This window comes from Corvus brachyrhynchos, unplaced genomic scaffold (assembly GCF_000691975.1).
Source record: "Corvus brachyrhynchos isolate BGI_N302 unplaced genomic scaffold, ASM69197v1 scaffold1, whole genome shotgun sequence".
In the NCBI taxonomy this organism is placed as follows: Eukaryota; Metazoa; Chordata; class Aves; order Passeriformes; family Corvidae; genus Corvus; species Corvus brachyrhynchos.
Genome location: NW_008237222.1, coordinates 9,032,974 through 9,059,181, shown reverse-complemented (window position 1 = coordinate 9,059,181; position 26,208 = coordinate 9,032,974). Strand labels below are relative to the sequence as shown.

The 26,208-nt window shown below is 38.5% G+C and overlaps 1 protein-coding gene across 1 annotated transcript in view; it reads left to right on the top strand.

Annotated features, from left to right (window-relative positions):
* BEGAIN (brain enriched guanylate kinase associated) overlaps positions 1-26,208 on the top strand; it is a 150,231-nt gene that overhangs the window by 92,646 nt on the left and 31,377 nt on the right. The window contains exon 5 of the mRNA XM_017729088.1: positions 3,357-3,423. Within this exon, the coding sequence (XP_017584577.1) occupies positions 3,357-3,423 (67 nt within the window). The remainder of the gene's footprint in view (positions 1-3,356; positions 3,424-26,208) is intronic.

The window sequence follows — 26,208 nt, the reverse complement described above, 5'->3', positions numbered from 1 at the left end:
GAGCACAGACACCTGATACATTCAATATGGTCAGAATATTTTTAATTAGGCCCCAATTTGTTCAAGAATCGAAATATTTGTTTAATGGATGCATGTATGTGCACCTGAAGTTACATGAGCATCTCCTAATGACATAAACAACACAAAAATACATCCACAAATGATAATAGGTTATCAAGCCACATGACTTTATCCTTATAGCAGTTTTGCAGGATAGTGAAGCCTACCCTTCATTTTCTTTTCAAAGAAGCCAGATTTACAAGGTTAAAATATTTCATACTTCACAATGTTCAGGCTATCTGGGTGTATTTTTTTCTGCAAACAAGGTTAAGTTACCATTTGGTCACCCGATCATTTCAAATTTGAACTTTCCCTGCTCTTTATTTCCCCTTCCTTTTATCTTACAGTTTTGCCCGAAGACTGATCTGACTCTGTTCCTCTTTTATCCCTTTAACACTTTCTTCCATGTACTTCTGGGTCCATTTCTCTCCTTGCCACCTACATTTGCTGACACTTCTTTTGGCACAGTGAATTTCCAATTTGGGGTTTATGCCTATATGTGCATGTGTATGTGCTTGTGTATGTGTGTATGTGTTTGTGCTTATTTTGACTACCTTTGCATACTGTTCTCAATAGAAACACTTTTTGAAGCTCAGCTTCCTACTTTCTGTGGATTTTTTTTAGATTGGATTTGACTGTACCGGGAGGTGGTCATTTTCTCAGTGCAAAATGAATGTGCTAGAGAACTAGAGTTTGTGGGCTACTTTCTCCTAAACATACAACAGGCAAAAATTTGATGGGCAAAGGCAAAAGAAGTTATAAAGAGAGAAGGAGATTGTGAAAAACTTGAAAAACCTTCTAACACCATCTATGGCATGGAAGTATTGTCATTGAAAAACAATTAATAATAGTTAACCTTTCAGTCATTCATATCAAGAGAAAAAGTGACAACAGAAGCTGAGGAACAAACCCATTGTTACCATAAGTGAGTCTATCCAAGCAGTAATCACTGCTGGTTTTATTCATGGTCTCAAAGTTACGGACAAGGAACCTTCAGGGTCTCCCTTGAACTGTCCACATCAGTAACCACTGCAGAACAGCCTGTGGTACAGGGACACCTAGAAAAGCCCTGAAGGAAATTTCTTCTTCCCTTTACTTTCAGGAAGTTATGCAAGTGCTTTTGAACACATGCAAACTTTTAGGGAATTGCAGGTGCTAACTGTTTAAATCAGTTTTTACACCACCTCCACTTGAACCACAAACTTCCTGGGTGCCAAGCAAGTTTAGTCTGTTCTATTTCGCTTTACTAGACAAAAAATGTAGACCACAACAAAGAAGATGCCAGGGCACTTTAGGGCTCAGCCAAAAGGCACTATTTTATTTCCCAAAATCCTTTCTTCCTGCACCATGGCATGCATCCTTACCAGCAAAACAAAATATTTGTGCTAACTGCAGGCAAAGCCATTTTAATCCTCCTTGTATCAAGATCATCTCTGCTTTCTCCTGTGCCACAAAAAGCTGGGTACAGAGTACCCTGAGATTTGTCTTCGTTGTGTTGTCAGCTAAATGGCTGGGAAAATCCCAAGTAAACCTAGAGCTGCACAAGTCAATGTCTATAGTGAGGCTTAGTGGTAAATGCTGTGAGGAGCATGGACAATGCAGAGAATTGTAAACTTGAGTCAATCCTTTAAGTCACCTGGACACAAGCATAATGGCACTATGAGAATTGGTGAGTATTGACCAAGTCTCACAGTACAAGTCTCAGAGGTTTTCAGCCCATTTGGGTCACCACCTCAGCAAACACTGTTTACCACAGACCCTCCTCACAGGAAGGAAGTCTCTGCTCAGCAGCTCTGTAAAATGTAGGCAACATTGAGACTTCCCCCAGGCTTGCAATGCATATTGGAAATGGCTGATGATTCTGGGCTGACCCTTGGTACCCCGAGGAGGTTCACCCATGGGGATGTTATTATTTATATCCACAGAGCAGATGTCCTTGGCACAGACATCCCCTCTCAGGTCCGTGCAGCAGATGTTATTTCACTGCTGGGAGGCCCAGCCAGAGCTCTGCATCCCTCAAGAGGGGCACTGCAAGCCACTGGCCTGCCCTGGATGGAGAATTCTGATCATTTAACTGGAAAGAAAATCTCCATGGCAACAGAATCTGGGAGAAGCATCACGTTGCCAGGAAGGGATGGGCTAGACCCTTTGATTCGAAGCTATGGCATGTTTGGAAAACAGACCTTCATTCCAATTTCTACAGCCACTCCTAACCAAATGACAAACCAAAGAGACTTCTTTAATCCCAGTCCCATCCTGATAACCACAGAAACTACACCCGGATCCAGACTTCTGAAAGGAAGTGCGTTCTGCTGTATAAATGTCTATTACATCTGAGTTCACTCTTACAGTGAAAACACTTGCACATTACGTAAAATCTCCTCACTGCTGAAAATACTTTGACCTATTGATCAGTACAGACATATAGATTTGTTCAGACAAAATTTTCAACCCTGAGCTTCTAATATTTGCTTTACATTTGTTATACATCTTGCTGAGGTGATGGGTACTAATGAACAAGGAGCTATCCTCCTTAGGTTCTGTGAAGAGAAAGCTACTACCAAAATGCCAATGTTTTTCCCACAGCCTGTGGGAAAATCTTTTCCCACAGGCTTGTTCACTACCATACCAAGGTTACCATCTAAGTAACCTAAAGATGTGCAGGCTGAAACTTTTCTTTGGTGTGTTGCTCTGGAATAAGCAGGGAAGCCTCATTTTGAGAGTTCATTCAGTCCCTAAGTGCTGATAAAAATAAATACCCATCTTTTCCCAGCTAAGGTATCTAAATATACTTCCTGAAAAAATAAGCAACTCCTTGAACTCCTGTTGAAAGAAGAAATATTCTCTTCTAAGTCACATGTTGATGCCCACATGTTGCTACAGTCATCAGGATTCTGCTGCAATTTCACAATAAATCTTTTATTTTTGTGCTGCCTAAGCCTACAGCTCAAGCTTCCTCTCTGACATACTATTCTTGAGCCTGATGTAAAACTATAATTACCTTGTGCAAGTTCCTAGGCTGTAATGTGTGTCTGCACACAAGTGCAGAACAACCAACATATCTTCACTTCCTGCTGGAATTTGCTGCTAAATATAGTAAGCAAATATGACAAAGAAGTTTGCTTAGGAAGCAGATGGTAATTGCATTTCAAAGGCAACCACTGACTGGTAACAGGAGTGATAAGCAAATAGAATTCAAGTAGTGCAAGCCAAGGTTTTGTACTGATGTGAAAATACAGGTAAAAAACAACATGAAAAGCAATGCATTCAGTTACATGATATCATCTTTGTTTTAGGATACAAAACAATTACCTAGCCTTACAAAGAATTAATCAGGATCTGGAGGATAAGCTTTACAGAATGGTAAGTTATCATAAGTGCTTTTTAAAAAAAAAAATATATTAAATGTGGTTTTATGGTTCTTAAGTCATTGGAAAAACATGTATGTAGCTGTCACAAAAAAAAGTCAAGTTCTAAAAGCAGAGACGCTTAGAAAAGATATCATGTGAAGAGCTCAAGCTGTGTACAATGACATAACTCCATCAATTTAAATAGAGATTGCCTTGACTGATGATCTAGCTGAGTAAATTGTACCTTTAAAATAATTCTGGTAAATTTAGTTAATAACTTTATGGGTTTTAAATATTTATGTTTTCATTAAGTATCAAATTTAAATAAGGTAATCCAAGGTTTTCTCATGTTTCTTAGATGCTTCTACTCAGCCTTTTTTTTAAGTGATTTAAGAGCTTGGATGGTCTGAATGAAATTCTTTTCTAACTATCAATCTCAGCATATTAATTTACAATCTGCATGTGTCTGCCACCACAATGTCAATGTCACTGTCATGGGCCAATTAATAACCAAGAGAGGAAAACACTGCAGCCTTTGTGGGCTCCACATTGCAAGACACAGCACCACTGATTCAAAATAGCTTGAAGATGTCAAAAAGAAATGGCAATGCCATTGGTCCCCTGGCTTGTTGCTAATGCTGCTGGGACATTGTGCTCACTGGTAGGAGTACAATTACAAAGGAATGTGAAGATAATGTTTAGAGAGGAAAGAATGACAGTTATGAATTTCCAAAGATCTTAGGTAGCAATTGCATGGATGAGCAGCTTGAAATGGGGGGAACGGTTTATTGTGGATTTTGAGAGAGTACGGACTATAGTAACATACAGGACAGGCACCAGCCTTTACTAATAAACAAATTTTTGAAAATGCCATGGTTCTTATCTCAGAATCCTATTTCAATAGCTAACAATGAATAGAGGACTGAGCTTTTGCAACTGGCTAACAACAGAGCAAAGTTACAGCTGGGTTGTAGCTGACATTTGTTCATAAATAAATGTTTAAAGACTGTAAAAGCGTAAATAATGTTTGGCCTCGGGTTATTGCTTTTTTTACCCACTCTTCTTTTGTCGCTTTTTCTTTTTGCCCAAACCACTTGAGGATTTTGCCCAAATCACTTCATCTGTAGCCCAACATTTATTACCTATGTGCCACAAAAGATAAATAAAGTAGAGTCATTTGGGCTGGTAAATGAAATAATAATATTAGAAACACAGAAAGGACTCCAGAAAATCCATGTGTTTTTATCAGGTATTTCAGATCAGAGCAAAGAATTTTTAAACTGCTGTTTCAGCATCCAGTTAAATCCTTGAGAAACTATTTCAGAGCACAGCACAGAAAGATGTAAAACCAGTCCTTTGGAGCACTGTGCCTTTCTTTATCCCACTAATATGACAGTCACTGAAGATAGCTTTAGAGGCTTGGAGAAGATCAGTCAGGCTCTGCACACCACTTAACTACAGACTGCTTCGCTTTCTGAAATATTGAAACTGAAGACACAAAACAAATGTGAACTAGAAACTCTATTAAAAGGAAAAAGATGAAGAAGAAAGTACCATATCTGATTTAGATAAGTCAAACCTTTTGATTTTCAGGGTGCTCCAAAAGCCCTCAATACTTCAGAGACAGTTGAATTGAACAACAGCTGGTCTGGTTATTCAACAGCTATGGTGGGCTCTTGGATACCTTTCTCTCCCTTTCCTGCTTAGGAGGAACAGCTGTGTGTACTGTTTTGTTTTGTTTAGTTTGTCATTCTAAAATCAAGCACTTCTGATTTCTCTACCCTTATACAAATCCAAATATATAAACCATGAGTTTACTTCCTCCTTCTCTCCCCTACCCCATCCCTTTGTACACACACATGTATATATACACTCACACAGGTTTTGACTATTTAGTGGGCTCAAATTCAACAAGTAGGAGAAGAAAGACACCCAGGCAGTGGTCCCTTGCTCCCCTTGTAGACAACATGGGATGCTCCCAGGAGATGAGTTACTCCCTGCCCTAACAGGTGACCAACAGTTCCCCCTCTCCCAGTGACTGGTCCTTCTCATCACAACTTATCTAGGAGTTCATTGTGGCTCCCTCTTCTAACATTTCTTGGTGTCCTGAATGTTAAAGCCTTTCATGCCTGCTATTGGTATAAGAGATGTAAAAGAATAATCATTAATTCATCAGGAGTCACAGAAAAGAAGCTGATGTAGCAGTTACTTTTCTTCTAGGCTCTGCTTCCTTTTGGGTGATAATCTATAAAATATTTAAAAATATTTGAAAGCACACTTCTGATCACAGCAAATGGTATCCAGCTGAAACCTCTGTCACATCAGAAGTGGAAGTATAAATATAAAATATAAACCATGGTGTCTGATTTGGCTAAGAGCTAAAAAATGCAATCCTGAAATCAGGGGAGAGCTTGCTGTAATAAACTGGGCAAGACAACACATGGAACAGTAGAGGAATGTGGCACAGAGTTAAAGTTCTGCTGTCACTCCTCATAAAACTATTGTTCTTACCACAGTAAGTGTCTTCAGCTGGAGAAGATTTCTTTGGTTTTGTAAGCACTGGTTAAGAAGTGGAATATACAGGCTGTCTTCCTAAATAATTAATCTTTATAACTCTTTTCTCCATTAAGATGTGTGAAAAGACTAGGCAGAGTCCTCACATTTTGCACTGCAATTCCATCAAAGCACTGTTTAATCAAACAACTTTTTATAATATTTAGTTCCAGTTGTCATCAGTTATCTTCACTTACCTTTACATTTGTTTGATTTTCTGGAGCATGCTCTGCCATGGTCCTGCTGCTCACAAACAGCAATTACAAGTAGATTATGCAAGTCACCCCAACCACATGGTAAGAAATCCTTTATATGATCTCAATCCAGTTGTATTCTCCATATGATCCTGTCTGGAATTAAGCAACATATTTTAAAAAGCTTTTGAAGTTTTAAGGCTTTTGGCTGCAGTTAGTTCTGTAGATTTACCTCTAATGCCTTAAACCAGATTTTTAATAGTATCCTCTTTTGGGAAGAACTGAAGCCTAATAATAGCTGCTTAATAAAACCAACTGCTAATGAAAATTACACCCATTTCTCCTCCCCCATCTGCATTTTGAATGTTCTTGAAAACATGATCACAGAAATCCAGCTGCAAAGAGCTCAGGAGACCTTATTATCCAGAAACACCCCAAAATATGTCATTTTTACACAGTTTGAACAGACTGCTGGATGGTATCAGCTCTGGTTCCCACCTCTGCAAAGCCAGCACCGGCCCTCTGCACAAAGTGCATTATACATTTTATCATCTGTCAAGATGAAAACTCTCACATTTTTTCAATAAAAATGTACAAAGTTTACAGCTAAATTTTACCATAGATCTTTTGCAATATTACACATCACAGCCTGATTTTTCATTCACATTAAGGCAGACTGGGAGTGCGACTCTGCCATAAAGTTGGAAGAAATTATTATATAAACCAGCAGTAAAGAGGGGTTTGTGTTAAGGATGATCATGTCTGAAATGCTGCACTTTCTGAGCACTGCACTGATTTTTATCCTGTTTCTGCCTCTGCCTATGAGCTGGAGGAGGACTAAGAGGTACAGCAAATACTTTATATTCTATGTTATTAAGAGTTATTTATCCAGCTCTTGAATATCTGGGGTTTTCCAGTTTGCTGGTCATAATATATACTTAAGTATCTCCAGCTGGGGAAATCCAAATAGGAATTAAATATGAGCTGGGCAATTTTAAGTGGTGCTCCGAGACCTTGTGTCAGGGAAATGTTATTTTAAAAGAAGCAGATTGCTGGGTATCCAGGCCAGGAAGGTAAAGAATATGGAAAGTAGTGAGGAATTTGATGAACAATTTCAGTCAGACATTAAAAACATCTAAGTACCAGCAGTTTGGCTTTGCAATTTGAACCAGTGACTAGATTGCACCTGAGTCTCCTATGAGACCTACCAGTCACAACCCCAATATGGTTTAAATCATAGGTGAAAGATTAAAACAATGGAGAGAAATCCTTTTTCGCACACAAACACAAGGAAAACAGAAGCCCAGCATCCTCAGGTTTTTGAATGGAACATGATGACTTTGATAGTGACTTTGAACAGAGTGATTTAAAGCCCATCTTTTTCATTTTCTTTCCTTTATGGAAGAAGAAGTTTCTTCTCCTCCCCCATGTCCCATGAAAATCAAATAGAGATGACCTAAATATACTTAAAAGGATTTGCATCCCAAAGACAAGAAAGTTTGGAGTCAGCTCAACCTGACAGGCTCATTTACTCACATTCAGTGAAGACAGCTGTGAATTTCAAGAGAAATTTATACTGGTTGGTTAGTTAAGGCAGAAGCCAGAGAAGGTTTGTGCTTTGTGGACTAAACAACTGTAAAATAACATTTCTAAGGAAGGAAATGACCGTAAATGCCACAGAAACAAGTAATTTATAAAAATAGCAGTTGAAAAATGCATTTCTAGGAGGACTTAAGGCTGGATGGTTTTATGCTTACAGGCACTTTGTGCTAAAGATGTCCATTTCTCCCTAACTCTTCACAATCATATTCCAGGTTAAAAATATTGCCAAGTAAACAATAGGACCTACACACACTAACACCTGCAGCAACTACACAAGCTCAGACTGAGTAGGTTCATGAGTTTTGCAGTCAAATAAATGAATTCCCCTGGATAATTTGGGAACATGAGCATGAGCACACAGGCTTTCAGACATTCTCAGTCCTTTCACTCTCTCTGAACAGAGATTCACTTCCCATTGTTGCCCCATTGTTATGTGATTGATGATGGTTGCCCAGTCCTCTTCCCAAGAGACACCTAAGGCAGCCCAGCCACTCCCTGATTGCTCTACATGAATTGCTCTCATGAGAGACTGTTCTGGAAACTACTTTCCATTTTTCCAAAAGGCATGAGACTGTTCTGCTCTGTCTCTCCCTCTCGGTAGGACATCTTCCACAGGTATGAGAAGCCTAAGGAAGGTGTAAAGTGACAATGAACCCTTCTCACTTCCAGCACTGTCTCTGTTGCATGATGACAAAACTCCTTCTTAATACGTCTTATCTCTTGGCCACTGATATGCATTTCTGATACCTGAGGTTTTCAATCATTTTCTTCATCCTGATCTCCATGGTTTGGTCTCTGTCTCTTAGCAAAATCCCTAGGGACACCATATTGAACAGCCGAGAACAGAAAAAGCCGTTGCTTTCAAAATAGCTGAAAAAACCAGAAATATGTGTGGGATGTGGGTATTTTTGACCTGTGTATTTCTTGTAAGTGCCTCGGTCCTTTGTGATTATCTCCCAGTTCACCACAATGACAGAGAAAGCAAGAACAAGAATAAGCCTGAAAAGGTGTTCTGTAGCAGGCATTTCACATCTCAAAAGAAAAAGAAAGAAAGAAAGAAAGAAAGAAAGAAAGAAAGAAAGAAAGAAAGAAAGAAAGAAAGAAAGAAAGAAAGAAAGAAAGAAAGAGAAAAAGAAAGATACAAGCAGAGTACTGGTACTCAGTATACAGTACTTAGAGTATTTAGTACAGGTCATTATGGATCATCTGTTTCATAATCTATTAGTTTTTTCCTAAATAAAGAAAAGTACTTTTTGGAAATAGTATTGCGTCTGCAGAATCCAAAACCATTTCATTTATTCAGTACAGGAGAGAATACAGAATTAATTGAGATAAGACAATGACTTTTGTGAATTGAAAATCAAGAGAGGGATGGAGAAAGATGAATTAGTACATTTTCTGGCTGCATACTTTGTGCTCACAGAACAGTACTAAAGGTATGAAGGATGATCAACATTGTAAGACCTTTTCTTTATTATCACAAGTGGCATGTACCTCCAGCAGAATCCTCTTTGCTCACTAGAGGTGTAATATTTAATCCTGTACTTCATTCTTTTTCTTTTTTCCTCCAGAAAGAAACATTTATTCTTTCAACCTCCTGTCACTAACACAGCCTCAGAAGACACTATTACATTGACTTCAGGGAATTAGCATCAGTCAACACCATATCTATTCCCTCCAGCTATAATTTATTTAGCATTTTCATATCAGGAAGGACTCTACCCTGGCAAGGCATACCACTGATGTGAAATGTGGGAGATGATAGGTACAAGGAAAGACTATAAGCACATTTTTTCAACTTCATCTATAGTGCCAGAAGAAAGAGCACAGGCTGTGAAGCTGACTAGCTATCTTAGAAAGGCTTCTAATGAGCTGATAGGAAAGACACCTTTTTCAAGCATAATTGCAATGCCGTAGGAGACCAAGGAAGTTGATGGCAAGTAAAACTACCCTCTGGCTTCCAACAAGTTTGTCCTGCTGTCAGTGGGGTTAGATAATGAACTGATTACGTTCCTTTATAAACAACAGATCCTCAGCACTGCTGGTTTCCCAAAGAACTGGCCCTAAGTCAGCAAAATAAAACAGTTCTAAACTGGGAAAAAACTTCTTGCCACAAAAGATATCTAGTGCCTGGAGCAAAGTCCTGAACACTTGAAAAAGATGAGAAGCCAGCTAATTCCTGCTTAGAGGAGCAATCAGCCTGTGTAGTGATACCCTGTTCATCCATATTTTATATCAAAGAGCACATCTAAGCAGAACCCAGGCCAGAAATGGCAGGACCCTTCCCCAGCCTAGGGCCAGGTTTGTTTGCATTCATTGAATTTAGGTAAAGGATCCCTGTTTATTATTTAAATTCGCTGCTTGGATTTCCATTCCAAAAAAGCTGAATAAGAAGTGACAAGTGCCTTTATCCTGAGCTCATGTTAGACACGGGACATGCACTGAACTGAAAACCTCAGGAGTATTTCAAGATGACACTGTGACAAAAAGACCTTTAGCAGGAGGTGCAGGTGTAAACGGATTTTATTGCAATGTCCTTTTACAAAGTGTATGCCATGTAGTTTGGCATTATTTCAAATTAGGAGCAAAACTCCTGCAGTTGTCAGCGCTGAGGAGCTGTGTGAAGTGACACACCCTGCTCAGTCGAGGCAGGCTTGCCCCCATAAAGAAACATTAAAGATCAACACTAGTACTTGTTGTACCAGGAAGAAAAGTAATCATCCTGCATTTCTTTTACAAATCACTTGCACAGAAAGAAAAGCATGCTTTTACTTCACAAGCAGAACCCTGACAGCACTTTGCTAAACAGATTTCTTTCTGTGATACGTTATTAATTATACACCAGTGTCAAAGTTTTTTTCCCTTTTACTGCTATGGAATTACCTTTCAAGCCTGTAACATGGGGTAGTCAAGGAAACAAATCTTTGTAAGACCTTTGCTAATACCAGGTTGAATATGACATTAAGAGCAAATCATTCTTCAAGTGAAATGCCAGAGAGCATATCAGAATCCTCAGACAAAACACTACAGCCCCATGATGTTATCTTTAACAAAATTATAGTATTGGGAAATCAAGAAGAAAAATCAGATTCTGCTGCAAGTCATATTTAGTCAGAAACAAGTGTTGTTTACTAAAAAGGATAAATTCTATAATTTTGGACAAATGGACAGATTAGATCAGGTCAGTAATTCAGACTTGAGACAACACCTCATTTATCAGAGAAAAAGATGCTGCTTATTTCCATATCACTACTTTGCAGAATAGATCATCTAAAGTGTTATGGGCACAGAAGATACATTGATAGCACATCCATTTATTCAGTTCCTGTGATCTATCATAAAAAGAAGAAAATGCCAAGCTTGAAGACCACACTATGAATTATATTGCTGTAGTTTTATTCTATCAAAAGGTCCACAGCAATCAGAAAAAGGCATTCAATAAGTAAACCTCTGTATGCCTAAACTCTATCCTCCTCCTCTTACAACTCTTTTAGTGAAGGGGCAAAGTAGATTATAAAAATTTCAGCTGACAGATAAATTTCTTCCCTGAAAAATACTTTTATTGTTTTGTCTTTCCCTTGGCATGTCTTCTTGAAATCCATCCCCAACTCTAAATGATTTTTCCCCTGCATTGAAACCAGGTTTTTTACCCTTTAGTCTTGGAGAACCCTTCCTAGGCTCTGGACCTGCATCTTAGAAAGAGCTGACAATGTATACACAAGCACATTGTGTCCAGTAAAGCATTTTCTCATTCCTCTCTTCTTTGATTTCTTAGGCACATCTTGGCTTTGTTTTCTGTGTCTTCCCTCTTATATCTTCATTCTCCATAACAGCATTTGAGAGCAATTGTCTAAAGTGACTTGCTGGTAATGTGGTACAAGGATTTCACGGTCTGCTGTAGAAATTTGCTGTATTAAAAAACTGGTTCCTTCCTAGTTGTATTTTAAGTCTTGTTGCCTCTATACACTTTGTAATTATTGCAGAACATTTGTATGGAAGAATAAATCTCTTTATTTTGGGAAATGATTGATATATCAAACTTCCACATGACTACAAATTTTTTCGATAGGCTTAAATTAACTAAATTCATACTTTTGACTATTCTTCCCCAATGTACCATAGAATAATCTGGCATGAGAAGGATTAGAAAAGACTTAATTTAATTATATGCTCTGTCTGAGAAAATACAATTCAATTAAGGAAGATGTGATTATTAAATCTAAAATGTATTAGCATGCATCAATCAGCAGTATAAGCTTTAAATTAATAAATAGTTCTTTCACAGTTGCCCAACTACTAGACAGAGAATCTGAATTAAACCCTCTAATAAAATTAGCCCAAGTCTCTCAATGCATTTTTTAAAGCATAATTTACTGAATGGATCTTTGTACAGCAGCTGTAGTAATTTCAATGAAATTTGTTCCACTATTGGGTGACGTTAAAGTAGTAAAGTATTCTGTTTTGTCCCACAATCTAGGTTTTTTGTATGAAGAGACTAATTGAAGTGAACATGGTACAACATTAGCATGTTTTTGTCTCAAATTAGCTGATCATATAAGGTTTCTATCAAAACTTCTGGTACTTTCCTGTTTAAATATTTTAGCTATCTTTTTTTCAAATTTCTAATGTGGATACAGGGAGATATCAAAGATTTCAGTGAATAAATAGACAAAACGTGCCTAGTAAAGTAAAACTATGATTTCTATACATGATGCCAGGAAAGCAAATTAGAGTTTAAGTTACCAATTATTGAATCTATTCTATTAAGATATATTTAATTTCTTCTAATAGGGTGCAACCATTCAATGCCCAACTCAAGATGCTAGCGAAGGTTGTCTCAATGGGGAAGTCAGTTTTGTTAGATCTCCAAGTAAGCCTAGTAAGAAAATGTAAAGAATTCAAAATATGGTTGTGTCAACCTGCTGCACTAAGGTTTCTGACATGTAAAGCCCAAGCCATGTGACTTTATGGGGTTGACATGAGGAGGAAGATGAGCAAGAAAAACTTTCCTCCGGAGACACACCAGGGACAGTGGCTCCCCTCTCTCCTTGGCTGGAGTCCTGAGAACCCTGCAACCAGGAGAGACCCTGCCAGAGGCTGGAGAACACAAAACTTTTCCTCCTCAGTCTAAATGTCTCTGCTTATTTACTCCTTTTCTTTTTTCCAGTCAGATATTTCTTCCTAGAGCACACTGAGGAGGGAAGCAGTCTGTAGGCAGGAGAGATGCTGACAGTCCTGTGCGACACCAGGGAAAGCAGCTGTCTCCCCTTCTCAGGGTGACTGGAGAATTATCTCCCCATTGGATGATTCCCCAGTACCTGCTCTGCTCCTGTGAGAATTTTTATGCTGTTATTTTAATGTATCTTCATCTCGATGTTCCCAGATACATTGACGCAAGAGCTCCATAAATATAACATCAAGGGAAGAAATTTCATTAGAGCAAGACTTACTTTACTCCTTGATGACACATGTAATCGCCTTTATCTGCTGCAATGAGATTTTTCATAAACCCTCACTACATGGTCTTGCTCAGCTTTCTATTGCTCAACTTCCAGGAATTTTTCTTTTGGCTAAATAGCCAGAGATAAATATTAAGAGTGAGAATATATTCCATGAGGAGGAAGAAATAAGGCCAGAAGCCCTTTAGGAAGAGAGCTCTAAAGAAGCATGAATCTGCCTGCTTCTTTCAACATTTTAACTACACATGCTCTCCCTTAAGCTGATTTAACCAGTTCTAAAGGCTCAGAGATTAGAATGAGGAATTGGAATGATTATTCCCCCCCAGGTGCTAATGCCAGCTTGCTTTATTGTCTTTAACAGACTTCCCAGTAGACTGCTGAAAGACAGGAGCCATTCATACAAGTTCTGGTCAGAGAGCCGTCTTATACTACATGGAAAACAGAATAGAAAGCAGGAAGAGAGCTGATAGCAAGGCATGTGGCTTTAGGTGGAGAATTTGGGTTCTGTGGAATCCTCATTCATCTGCTGTGAGGAAAAGAAGACGCTAGGTTTAGCTGTATTCATCTAAAGCAGTTAGGAAAGTCCTCCCTGTGCAACTGGCGAGCTGTACCAGCCAGGTATCAACCTAGATAACAAAAAAGGGGTGGAAGATGAAGGATTTTACCATACAATCAAGGTGTCAAGGACAAAACCAATCACAATAAAACCAATCAACCCACAGCCACCAAGATGTATGAAAAGAGACTCTTTAGCTGTCTGCATGCCGAACTAAGAATCTAGTAATAAACTAGGAGATTTAGAAGCATTGTATATGTATTGGTGCTGGAAAATGACTCCAGCTCATGGAAAAGACTTGTACAACTAAAATGGTTAACTTAGCTTGTTTGGGATAGGCTAAGTGGATTGCAGAGCTTGGGAACAACACTCTCTATTGTGCCTGGCAACTCTAAAATAGTAGTCCTGAATATTCCTCAATTATTAATAGATAGCAGAGGTAGATCATATGCTAGTCTCTGCCTGCCACAGACCATAACAACCCTGTGATGAGTAGTGCAGAATCTCTATAAAGACCTGTTTGTAACAGCGAGGAGGAAAAAATCTGTCATCTTTAGCTTTAATGACCTATGCTGATGGTCTCTTACAGCCACTACAGAGCTCCTTACCCATGGTTAAAAAAATTACAGTAACAATTTTCTGATTATGAAAATTCTGCATTAAACATGAAGGAATCTCTCCTTGCCTTCATTATGATAAATGCAGGGACTCATCTTTGAACTAAAATGAGTTGTAGCTTAAGGGAATTGATATTGGTACATAGAATAAAGTCCAAAGCAATGATATCTGTTTTCAATGCAAAGGAGTGAATCTTGCAAATTATTTTGAGCCAAGCCATCTGGGAGAAAAGATTTTAAACACTTATCAGTCACTGTTCACATTGTTTTGCTAAAAACAAATCTCACATCTAGGAATAAAAGACTAGAAACCTATGATTAAAAAACTTTACGAGAAGAAGGAAACAATTGCTGTGTAAAATGGAAGCTGTACAAGTAGCAAGTAGAAAGAAAAACTGATAACAGTCAATACCAGCTGTAAGGTCTGAAACATTGAGAATAGGTAAAGGAAGGAAAAATATACCGGAAAATAACCTGTAAGATACAAGGTAGGTATAATGATGGGGTTCATATAACTAGAAGGAATTTAAACAATAACTTTGATATTTTACCTACAAGTCATGGAGGAGTGTGCACTCTAATGGAGTTTGTTCTCTAATGGAACTGAAGTCAATGAGGTTTTTGGGTTTGGGAAAATTAATACAAGGAAGCAGTAATCAGAACTTAGGACAAAACATGTGTTTCATGTCTCCTACTTCTAGCTTATTAATTAAGTATAAGGACTCAGCTAGTGCCCAGGCTCTGCTCTATTCCAATGAGAGACAGAAACACCTCTACCGTGTGACTGCCACCTTCAAACAGGTGTCTAAGCACATAGGCAGAAACAACCTTCGGGCACATCTCTTCCACTGACTAGATACTAGACAAGCAGTTTTATCCAGTGTCTTTCTTGTAGATGGTTAGATGAATTAAAGTTATGGGAGATGAATACCCAGCTCCTGAGATGTGATGATACTCCATAATTCCCTATGAATCGCTGTGTTCCCCCTGGATATCTGTGTTTCTTCTTTTTGTCCTACAGTAGAAATATACTTAAAAGAATCCTTAAAAAAAAAAAGAAAAACAAAACAAAAACAAAAAAAAACCCAAAAAACCCACAAAACAAAAAAAAAAAAAAAAAACAAAAAACCCAAAGACTTCAAAAATTTAAGTAGAAGAGCAGATAGTCCAAGACATTAAAAAGTTATACCATGAAATCTTATTTTCTTGTAAACAGGGCATCAGCCTGGGAAGAGCAGCCACACAATGGCATGTCAAGAATCATTACTGAAGTATGCAGAGCTTTTCCGAAGGGTGTGAAGATACTTCCTTTTCTAAATACAGCTTTCATATTTACTGTGCTCTATTAAGCACTGCAGCATTAGCAGATAGCTAGCCAGTGCTAGGGCATTTATGAAGAGAGTTTTCTTTTTACATAGATTATCTAAACAATATAGTCATACTCCAGGTATGATTCTCCAAGTTTAATGTCAGTAAGTGCTGGGTAACACGCTGGGGTGAGACAACATTGTCTTTTATAGATGACAGTACCAGCAGCATCCCTAAACATATTTTATTTAGCAGGGTACAAAGTTATATTTTGCTCACTCCTGGTTTAGCTGTTCCTGTAGTTCCAACAGTAAAAAGCTTTGATTCATTAAGAAGTAGAGATCAGATTTAACCTGAAGTGAACAAAGGTTTTACACACCCACAGAAGTGTGTCCCAATATCCTAAAGCCTGTGGGTTTTTAAATCAAAATCTGATGCGCTCTAAGGGCTTTGATTATCCTCTCCTAAGGCCTCAACTGCTGCAGAATGTCTCAGAGGAAGGTCATTTCTACAAAGGTACTCTTAAAAATTTTCTGAGCCTCTCCACTTTCTCCCATCTTGGCTTGCAATTCTCCTACAAAATACAGTAAAGCCAGCTCAGCTTTGTAGCAGATTTTGCTACGAAAAGCTAGGGTTTTGAAGGGAGTTGCTATATCCTGTGGTATGTGATGAGTTTGCAGTGTGTCCAAACATCTTTTCCCGTCCTACTCAGACTCTATTACCTCCTCCTTCATCAACAACAGATGCCCTAAGCAATCCTGCAGAGATCCCTGATACTGCAGGATGGGAAGCTCTTGCTCATGATGTCAAAATTTGCTAACACAGTTAAAAGACCAAGATTCTTGACACTGTCTTCTAAATGATTGACTACCTACTGTGCCATCAAGTGAGTTTCAAGCAATTTTCCTGAAGAAGAAGAGTGACATGATCAGGTTTAATTGTGTCAATGTAGGTTCTGTATTATAAATTCAGTAGGTTTTTTTAAACATATTCTATGGGATTCAGTAGCAAAATTCTGGGGGATGGATATAGACATGTAAGTCAGCTTTCAGATGCAACTATTTCATGTTGAAAATCACTCAGTAATCAGATTAATTCTTCCTTTTAATGAGGTCCCTACTTTCTATTCAAATCACAAGCTCTACCCCCCATTTCTCCTTCTGGAGTATGAAATGCTTTTATCAGCATAAAGATGTTGAAGGAAATAGTAGGTTGGATGGCTCACTACAGGGGGTTGCTGCTTTTATCTTTTTTTTTCTTTTGCAGCATATACTTCATTTGTATAGGCTGAAAAAGCCTGAAAATCCTTGTGAAGTTACACCACTTCTTATGGAGTAGGAAACGATGTATTTTCACATTCCCCCTAGATTAGAAATTTATGCTGTTGGTTTGTCCTGGTAACACACAGAGTCACCTGTGAGCAAGAAAGCTGAAAGTTGAGCATGAGCTGCACAATAAAAATGGCCTCAGTAGGTGCCTAGTTACAAACAGGACCAGTTTTTGACCTACAGAGGACAGTTTGGATACAAAAGCAAAGAAATCATTCTTACAGTGGGCTGAGGAGAGTGCAGGATTTCACTGACAGGGAAGAAAAAGCTCTGAGTCCAGATAGAGGGGTTGAATCCAAGGAGTCTTCAAATGATTGACAGTCTTAATGGAAGCAGCCTGGTGTCTGGAAAATGATAGCTAAGAAAAAAAATAGGAATGACTTCTCTATGACCACAGGTCAGTGGGTGGTCTGCTCTCACACTTGGAAGAGTGCACTGGATTGTGAAGTGGAAGGAAGTAGCAGGAATTGACAGTAGAAATGAAAAAGAAGCAGAATTGTGGTGTAAACTGCTGTCTTTACAGTCAAACAGGACCTTGGAGAGTAACCTGTTTACATGGATTTTCTCCTAGAACTCCTGAAATGCAATCGAACACCTGCAACAAATGAAAGGTGCCAGGAGGAAGGGAAAAGGCTCTTTTTTCATATCTTCTACTTTAAAGTATTTAATAACTGTGTAGCTGACTTCTGCACAGCTTGGCTCTGGCAGCCAGAGTTATTTAGTACCATAATAGATGAGATAACTGACAATTTTGTAGAAAACATTAACATTGCAAATGTTGAGATTAGCAAGTTGGCAACTTGGATAGAGGCTGTATCAATCATTCATATTATTGTTGCACTCAAACTTTTCTTGCCTGGATCCCTGAGAACAGTACAAAGAATTAAAATTCAACAGTACAAATATTTAAGCATGAGCCAAGTTAAACAGAGGGAGAGCTTAAATCAAAACCTTCTCAGCAGGACATTTTGCTACCAGGAGAGAGTTTTTAACTCAAAGTAAAACTCTTAACCTAAGTGAATTTTTACAAGCAATTAAGGATAACCAAAGGGCAACATCAGTAGATATTAAGGTGTAGTTTATGACATCATTCACTGCATATAAAATTCTGAATTATATTAAATTGGGATGCCAAGAATTTTAGACAATCAGAGTGTTTTAAAGGGAAAAGATACGAAAAGTCAGTACAAGCAAGGACAGGAGGTGTATCTTGGACATGGCACTGAAAGGAACTTCAAAGGCAAAATTTTATACATGATCTAGCTGTGGTTTCAATAATTCTATAAATTTAAGCATATAATAACTTCCTGAAGTGATCAGAGCAGGAATAACTTTTTAGCACCCAACGGATACAGCAGAGAAGAAAGTCTAGGAACATAGCTGTTAAAATATCACAAGCATCTGTCAATCCTGTCTTGCCTGTTATGCCCATTGACATCAGAATTGCTTGTCCTTTCCCTGCTAAGGTACCTTATATCTATCTCTAATTATATTTACTGCAGGAAGACAGATGGTCTGACTTTTCAAAAATATATGTTTCCCTTATTATATCACAATTGGGTAATCTGCTGGTGGAAGGAAGAATTTGTATGCAAAACAGTGTGAATAGGATTCATTCCTAAATAAAATCTCTTCTGACTAACTAAAACCAGACCTTATCCTTCTGAGCTAGGAAAAACCTTGAACACGCTTTGAAACTTGCCAGAGCCCTTCCCATTAAGCTCAACACATGCTAACTCTCTCTCAGTTAATCAGTAGATACTGCCGTCCATTCTCATTAGACTAAATCAGTTCCCCAGGAGATATCCCAATAAACTGGTGGTCCCAATTAAACTCATTCCAATTAATTTGCACTTCATGAGGGTTTTAGCCTTACTTCACCTAAATCCAGCCTAAGACTTCTGCTGTCTTGTGTGACATCACCAGCAATTTTCCTACAAAAAGGGCTAAAAATGCATTCCATATAAGGGATCTATCCTCTGGAGAGGCTAGTTTGCAAAGCACTTCCTGTTATTTCAAAGCATGGGTGTTGAATTGCAAGCTGCTTAACTAGATCTGAAGAACCCCAGCCTTTCTCTCCAGTTCCCATGTGTGGTTGTCCTATCACCTGCACGGAGTCCAGATTTCTCCTGGGCATCTTCCACCTTTCCCCATGTCCACCAAATTCCCTTCCCGAACAGATCTCTCCAGCTGCTGTATGCTCACAAAGAAAATTCCAACTTACTTTGTGCTTTTCAACTCAACAGTGCTCTATTAAGCCTCTGTCAAATGTGTTATAGACAAAAGCCCCACCCTTTTCTTGAGCATAATAGTGATTACTCATGAGTGATTGGCTGTATACTGTCAGAAATCATCTAGTTTTTGGGCTGAAACTCAGACATCTGTTTTGCCATAATGAAGAATGAAAAATGTCCAAGATGGAAAAGGACAGTTTCATTTGCCAACCCCACAACTCTCCTATTTGTTTTCCAACTACATCTTCCCTTATTTCTTTTAATATTTTTTTTAGAAACAAATGTACAAATCGAATAATTCAAAAGATTTAGCTATCAGGTGTCTACAAGATTAATTTCTTTATGATAATTGAAAACACACCTTACATTTGCACTACCAATAAAAGAGGATAATCTGAATATATTTGTACAAAAGCCAAAATATAGCGCAAGTAAATCTTACATTTCACTTGTCAAGTTAACATGAACTCATAACTGGGAAAACACATTGAGTGTAGAACTACAAACACTACCAAGAAGACCAGTAGTTACTATCCTCCATTTTCTGTAGCAGCTGACTTCTGCATCGCTTTCAAGCAATTATACAGTGATTCAAATATTACTCATGGCACTGATGTAGAACCAGCTACCAGTGAGGTGCTCTTGCTAGTGCTCCTTATACCTGGATCTGGTTACATTCAGCTATACACCAGAAACATATCTGAGATATACATGGATTTCAGGCATATGATGTATCACATCCCCATGAAAAAGGACAGAATGCACCAGTGGGGAGATTTGGAACAATATAGATTAGTGCATGTTTGGAATTGGATAGACTTGGAATGGTAGATGAAAAGTAATTGGAAACAAATTACTGCATGGCATACCAAAAAATCATCAAAATTACCACTTTCATAGGGTTCAGTCATCATTCCTGGTAAATAATACCACTGAGAGCAAAATTACCAAAACCTGAAGTCTTGCAGTCTAGAAAAGATTTGAAGGTTTCTGGCTCAGTATCTGGCTCAGGGTGCAAACATGGGAAACAGAAGATGCTGTGCAGGGCATGCATTTATGGTGTAGCCCATGGAGGACGTGGGACAGTAGTCAATACACTTCTCAAGAAGTCCCTGCTACTACCTGTTGTATCAGGATCAGGAAGAATTACACACCAGCACCCTCCACAGCTTCCTTTCTCCTCCCCTCCCTGACCTTTTTGTTCTTTTCCTCTTAGGAGTCCCTGGCCTTCACCTCCTCCCTCTTCCTTATGCACTCCCAGGAATTTGGAAAGGAAGGAGGGAGACCAAGGGGGCTCTTGTAGGAAATGGAATGGATTGTCAACTACATGGCAGTGAGGAGAGATTAAGTCCTGTACTCCAGAGGAATGGGAGTAAGAGGGTAGAAGCCTGAGACTCTTGTGTAGATCCTCCTGGAACACCTTCTTGCCTGTTTCTACTCCATCATCAACAACTCGTTCAAAATCCTAATATGACCCACCTCGATGAAATGTCTGGGCCAGTTTTGACACTCGGATATGAGGCTGGCCTTAAATTCCCAAAGGGAGAGCGGGGAATGGAAGACTGACTTGATGAGGGCTCTTCTCTCTTATTTCCCCAGCTCCCTTTTAACAGTATTTTTCTCTGTCCTCCCTGTAAATACCCTGTCTGGGAGAAAAAAATGTGTTATTCTGTCAGCCCAGGAGGAGACAACACCAAGAGGAAAACATGTACACTAATGAGACATGTGGTAGCAGATGGAGTCAAAGTTTGATGACTGACTAGGGATGATGATAAATGCCCAAAATTTTCAGCTATCTTTAAGTTCTGTGCCTGAGATACATCCTGTTTTAGGAGAAAAAAAAAAAGAAAAAAAAAAAGAAAAAGAACCACAAGAACATAAGCTGGCATGCATTATAGATGTTCCTAAGCCAACACGTGTTTTGGTCTTAGTGCAAGACTGGAACTCAATGAACTAATTTATAGATGAGATTACATTAGCTGATTAAACATTGTCTTTGAACCCTAAAATCTATGACTCAGTCAATTTTACAAATCCTTCATCCAAAAATAAAGTACACAGTGTTCACACTGTTCAACTATTTGATTATACCTAAAGCTTTTCTTAATAAATGGGCTAAAATTACCTTTTTTTGTTGTTGTAGTTTACCAGAGAATATAAGCATCAGTTCAATAGCCTTGTGATTTTTTGTCCTTAAAGGAAGAGCTTTGCTGCAGAAAATATTATAGAATTTTTGCCTGAAATTATCCCCCCAGGCCACCACTAATGTAAACCTAATAGATAAATCGCTCACTTTTAGGATGCACCACATGAGAAAGAAATAAGCAGTTATTGTGAATTTCAGGAACATGAATAAAGCTGTTTTGGGAAGTCCTCTCAACAATGTTTTAACTGCTCAATTTTAAAGTACTATTAGAGCAAGCAAACAAAAGGAAATTCCATTACTCGGGAAAAAAATTTATAAGAAATATTAAATTACAGAAAAGACAATCCCAGTGGTATATTGATTTCCACAGAGGTTTACATTTCATTAGCTGTGCAGATAATTACCAAGGTAGTGTGGATGTTTTTCAGTAGCCTTCGATTCCTATCACTTTATGTGTGCCACACTTATTTATTGTTTGTAGAATTACATGGATCAGAATTATTTTTTACAATGCCACTAAGCAGTACTATAAACTTTCAAATGATCTTGGAGACTCTACAGCTTGTCCACTCATTACTAAAGTGGCTCATTCCATCAAGGACTGAGGAGATGTTCAGAGTTATTTTGGTACCAGGTATGTCTCTAGGGCTGAGGATTTCTATAGTGAAATAGAAGGACTCAAATACTCTGTCTGGGAAATACACCACACAAAAGCCTCGTGTACAACTTAAGCTCCACAGTGATGATTAAATGGGTTTGAAGGCAAGAGTAAATAGCGTTTTATGCAGGCTCTTTGCACCTGCATGAACATTACACTAATTGCCTGGGCTTATTTACTTTTCCTCTCACAGCCAGAACCTAGAGATAAGCTTCCACTGCAAATCAGCCTGAGCAAAACAGTCTGCAGCAACAGCAGAAGGAATTGAGCCCATGAATGTGTTCATTTTACTTTGTAGGCATGAACAGACCATTATTGCACCCAATTATTCCTACTTCTTCTACAACCAAACACTACGCAAAAGAGGGAAATTAAACCCTTAAGTTGGCAGTGCACGTACTCAACGAGAACAGGATATCAAGCAGACTGCTGGATCCAGGAGCAATGTCTTCAATGGCTAAAGACAAAACTCCTCCAAAATATAAAAGAAGGGTGTAGACACAGCATGACACAGACATGACACATGGACAGACATGACACAATTATACATCTCAGCAAACTGGCTGACTACAGATCCATGTCTTCACACTTGTTATCTCTAATTGTCCGCACCAGAAATGTCTGATGTCACTTTTAGTGCTCACTGGTAACCGGAACAAAGGCATTGAAGTTGTTATTGTTATAAAATTGCTATACCTGAAAGCAATGTTCCATGTAGAAAAGGTACAGGACACATGAGTGGTTACATTTAAATTATGGTATTATAGGTAATGCTGGTTATAAATTGTATTTTTCTCTTGTTAAGAGATGTTGAAAGGTTGGAAATGAAATGTGTAAGTGGTCTATTTTGTCAATGAAGGAAAATGAGATTTGATCTCAGGTCTGGGTGGATTTAGATATGACCTGTAGAAATTAATAGATCAGTGCAATGACAGCAGTGAGATAGTCAGGGCCATGGGGCTAAAAGGTGATGGCAACAATCCACACAAGGTTTCCAAGCAGAGACTGACGGCATGTGAGAAACCCAGTACTAACCTCACACATGCCTTGAGAGATTCATAACTCACCATTACCACTCATGGGTTTGAGTTATAATAGATATTTCTAATAAAATACCACCTTAAAACTATTCTGTCTGCTATCATAGAATTCCAGAATAGCTTGGGTTGAAAGGGACCTTTAAAAGTCATCTAGTCCAAGCCCCCTGCAATGAACTGGGACATCTGCAACCAGATCAGGTTGCTCAGGGCTCCATCCAACCTGACCTTGACTGAAGGGTTGATTCCAGGGACGGGGGCATCCACCACCTCTCTGTGCAACCTGTGACAGTGTTTCACCACAGTCATAGTAAAAATTTCTTCCTTATATCTAGTCTGAATCTACCCTCTTTAGTTTAAAACCACCACCCCTTGTCCTATGGCATCAGGCACTCCTAAATTGTCTGTCCCCATCTTTCTCATTAAGCCCCCTTAGTAAAAGTCAGCGGTGCATCCATAAGCTGATGATTGTATGCCACTTAGGTTCTCCATCTCAAAAAACATATAAAATGGAAAAAACATAGTGAAGAGCAACAGCATGAGAACACTGTGGAGCGTGTTCCATGCAAATACACAGACAGGACTCTCCCGCGTGCTGAAGGAATGGCAGAGAGAGAAGGATCTCAGAAAAGATATATTAAATGCCTAGAAAAGCAAGGAACAAGTGAACTGAAATTACTTCTCATTATAACTAATAAAAGAACCAAAGACCATCAAATGGCAGGGGCAAGTGATAGATTTAAAACAAAACAGGGGAGGCATTTATCCACATAGCACCTAGGTAAAGATCTTTCTGCCACAGGATACTATGAATATTAAAATCACCTCTGGATTAAGAAAGTGATAAGAAATTACTACTTTGTTATAGTATCACCTATAAGTAAGGAAGCACTTGAACTGAAAATTGACAGAGGCTGGGGATACCTGGGAAATTATGACTCTGTGCTTGGTCTGTTCTTGTACACTACTCTGGGTACCTCTGCTCTCAACCAGATAGCTGGGTAGATGTACCCCTGCCTTGAGTAATACAGTTCTTTTCTTGTTTAGACCTTTTATTGGTTTCATTATTATAACTTGGAAAAATAAGCTTTAGGCCAGAAGGATGAACCATGAAAACACAACAAATGTGAGAGATAAACAGCTTGTATTTAATTCACTTCTGGTTAGATACATTACTAGGACATTTTTATATTCACCTCCCACAGCTTTTCCTGACCCAGCCTTTTCTACATAGCCCATTAGCAAATTGCAACTCCATTTATACTGAGGGGCTCAGCAACCAATTAGGAGCTATCCCCAGATATTCACGAGGGGGAAACACATAAATAAAGGTATCAGTAAAGATTCATCAGAGTTTGCATATGATTTAGGAACACCTTGTTCTCTGCAGGAGTGGGTAACTTTAACTTAGTGGGAACAGAGAATAAAAGCCTAGAAGGCTTTTTATAAGACTGGTAGAAAGGCTTTGGTTAAACTACTTTTCAGTGAAAAATTACCCAGTCTGATGCTTGATCTCCAAAGTGATGATGTTGAATTTTTTTCTCAGAAAGTGGCAGATTATTAAGGGCAAACTTCAGCTTTTCATCTAGAAAGTAGTTGAGAGGTGTTCAGTTTGTAACTGCAGACTCACCTGAACATTCTTGTTGGAAACAGCACCGAAGTGTCTGAGGGATTTGCCATTTGGGTCCTTGTCTGGATGACTTCTCTGCACCATCTGCCCTGAATAAACAACAGTTCCCATGAGGTACAACAGTGATTCAGAGCAAAAATAGACTACAGGACACATCAGCAACCCTGGGATCCTATTTCACAAAGGAGAAACATGCAGGAGCTGTCTACACTGCAGTTCTCTGGAGAGAACACTTCTGAAAAGGCATTGTTGACCAAAGACAGGGAGCTCATCTCTCACTCATCTTTCCTTTTTGCAGCAGAAGTCCTGAATCTGTGGGAGCCTAAATGATTTGTCAGTGCTGACAGGATATTCTTTGAAACCTTGGATGCAGAGATTGGTCAGTGACAAATTTAGGAAAACTTAGGAGAGTATCTAGCAAGATTTCTCCACAGTGACTAAGTGATATCACCCAAGTTTTTAGAGCAGAAGCCATGTTTCAATGAAGTTTTAGTCCTATTACATCTTCTTGTTTTAATGCAAAATGAATTTATAATAGTCAACTGATTTTAATCTGGAAATACCTAACAATTTAACATGCTGAGCCAAAAGTTTTGTCTTAGGTATTATTCTTCTGCTTAAAATCAGGTTTTAAATATTGCAGTTGCTGTTTCTAAGCACTAACCTTCCACTTTGCTTTATTAGTTAGCATTTAGGTGCTAAGTATTAAATAGAACTCAGTCCACTGGGGTTTGTCATACTCTGCAGTTTGGAGCAGAAGTAGCTGAGGCATCATTCTTTAATAGTGGCATAAGTGCTTGTATGAGCAATAGAAGCTGCCACTCTCTTTATGAGCCAAGCTAAATGCTATTAAATGATGAATGAACTAGTTCCATTTTATTTGTTCAGCCTTTCCCAGTGCTATTCCCACAACCCAATTTAAATCACCAGCTTGTATTCTACATAAATTCCTGTGTGCTTGAAATACATAGATGCCTGCATAGAATAGCAGTAAAGGTTTATTTTCTTTTCCAGTGAGCAAAGAGTTAAATAATTGAAATTGAGCTGAAATAAAAATTCAAGATTAATGCCCCTGTTCTGAGACGGCCCTTAGGAGACTTTTCCAGGTAGTTTGCAAGACCATCCTGTTTTGCAGCCAAGTGTTGCTGGGTATCCATGGGAAGTTGAATCTCAGGCTGGTCAGTCCCTCTGGACTGCAATACAAAACAATAATATTCAAATCAAAAGCATCTTGATTAAATAACCTAATTAAAAGGTACATAAAAGTGGTGTTTTAGCAGACTATTTTTCTCCTGTGAGGATGAAAAAATCTCCAAATTTACCTTATTTTCAAAATTAAGGGTAAACATTTGCTTCCAGTGATGTGTTTATGACCTATTAATTAGTTCCTACAAGCATAGCTGAAATCCCAAACCTGATTTAACATGGTTCAAGGAGATAAAATTACCTTCAGCCAAACACCCCAAGACACAAACT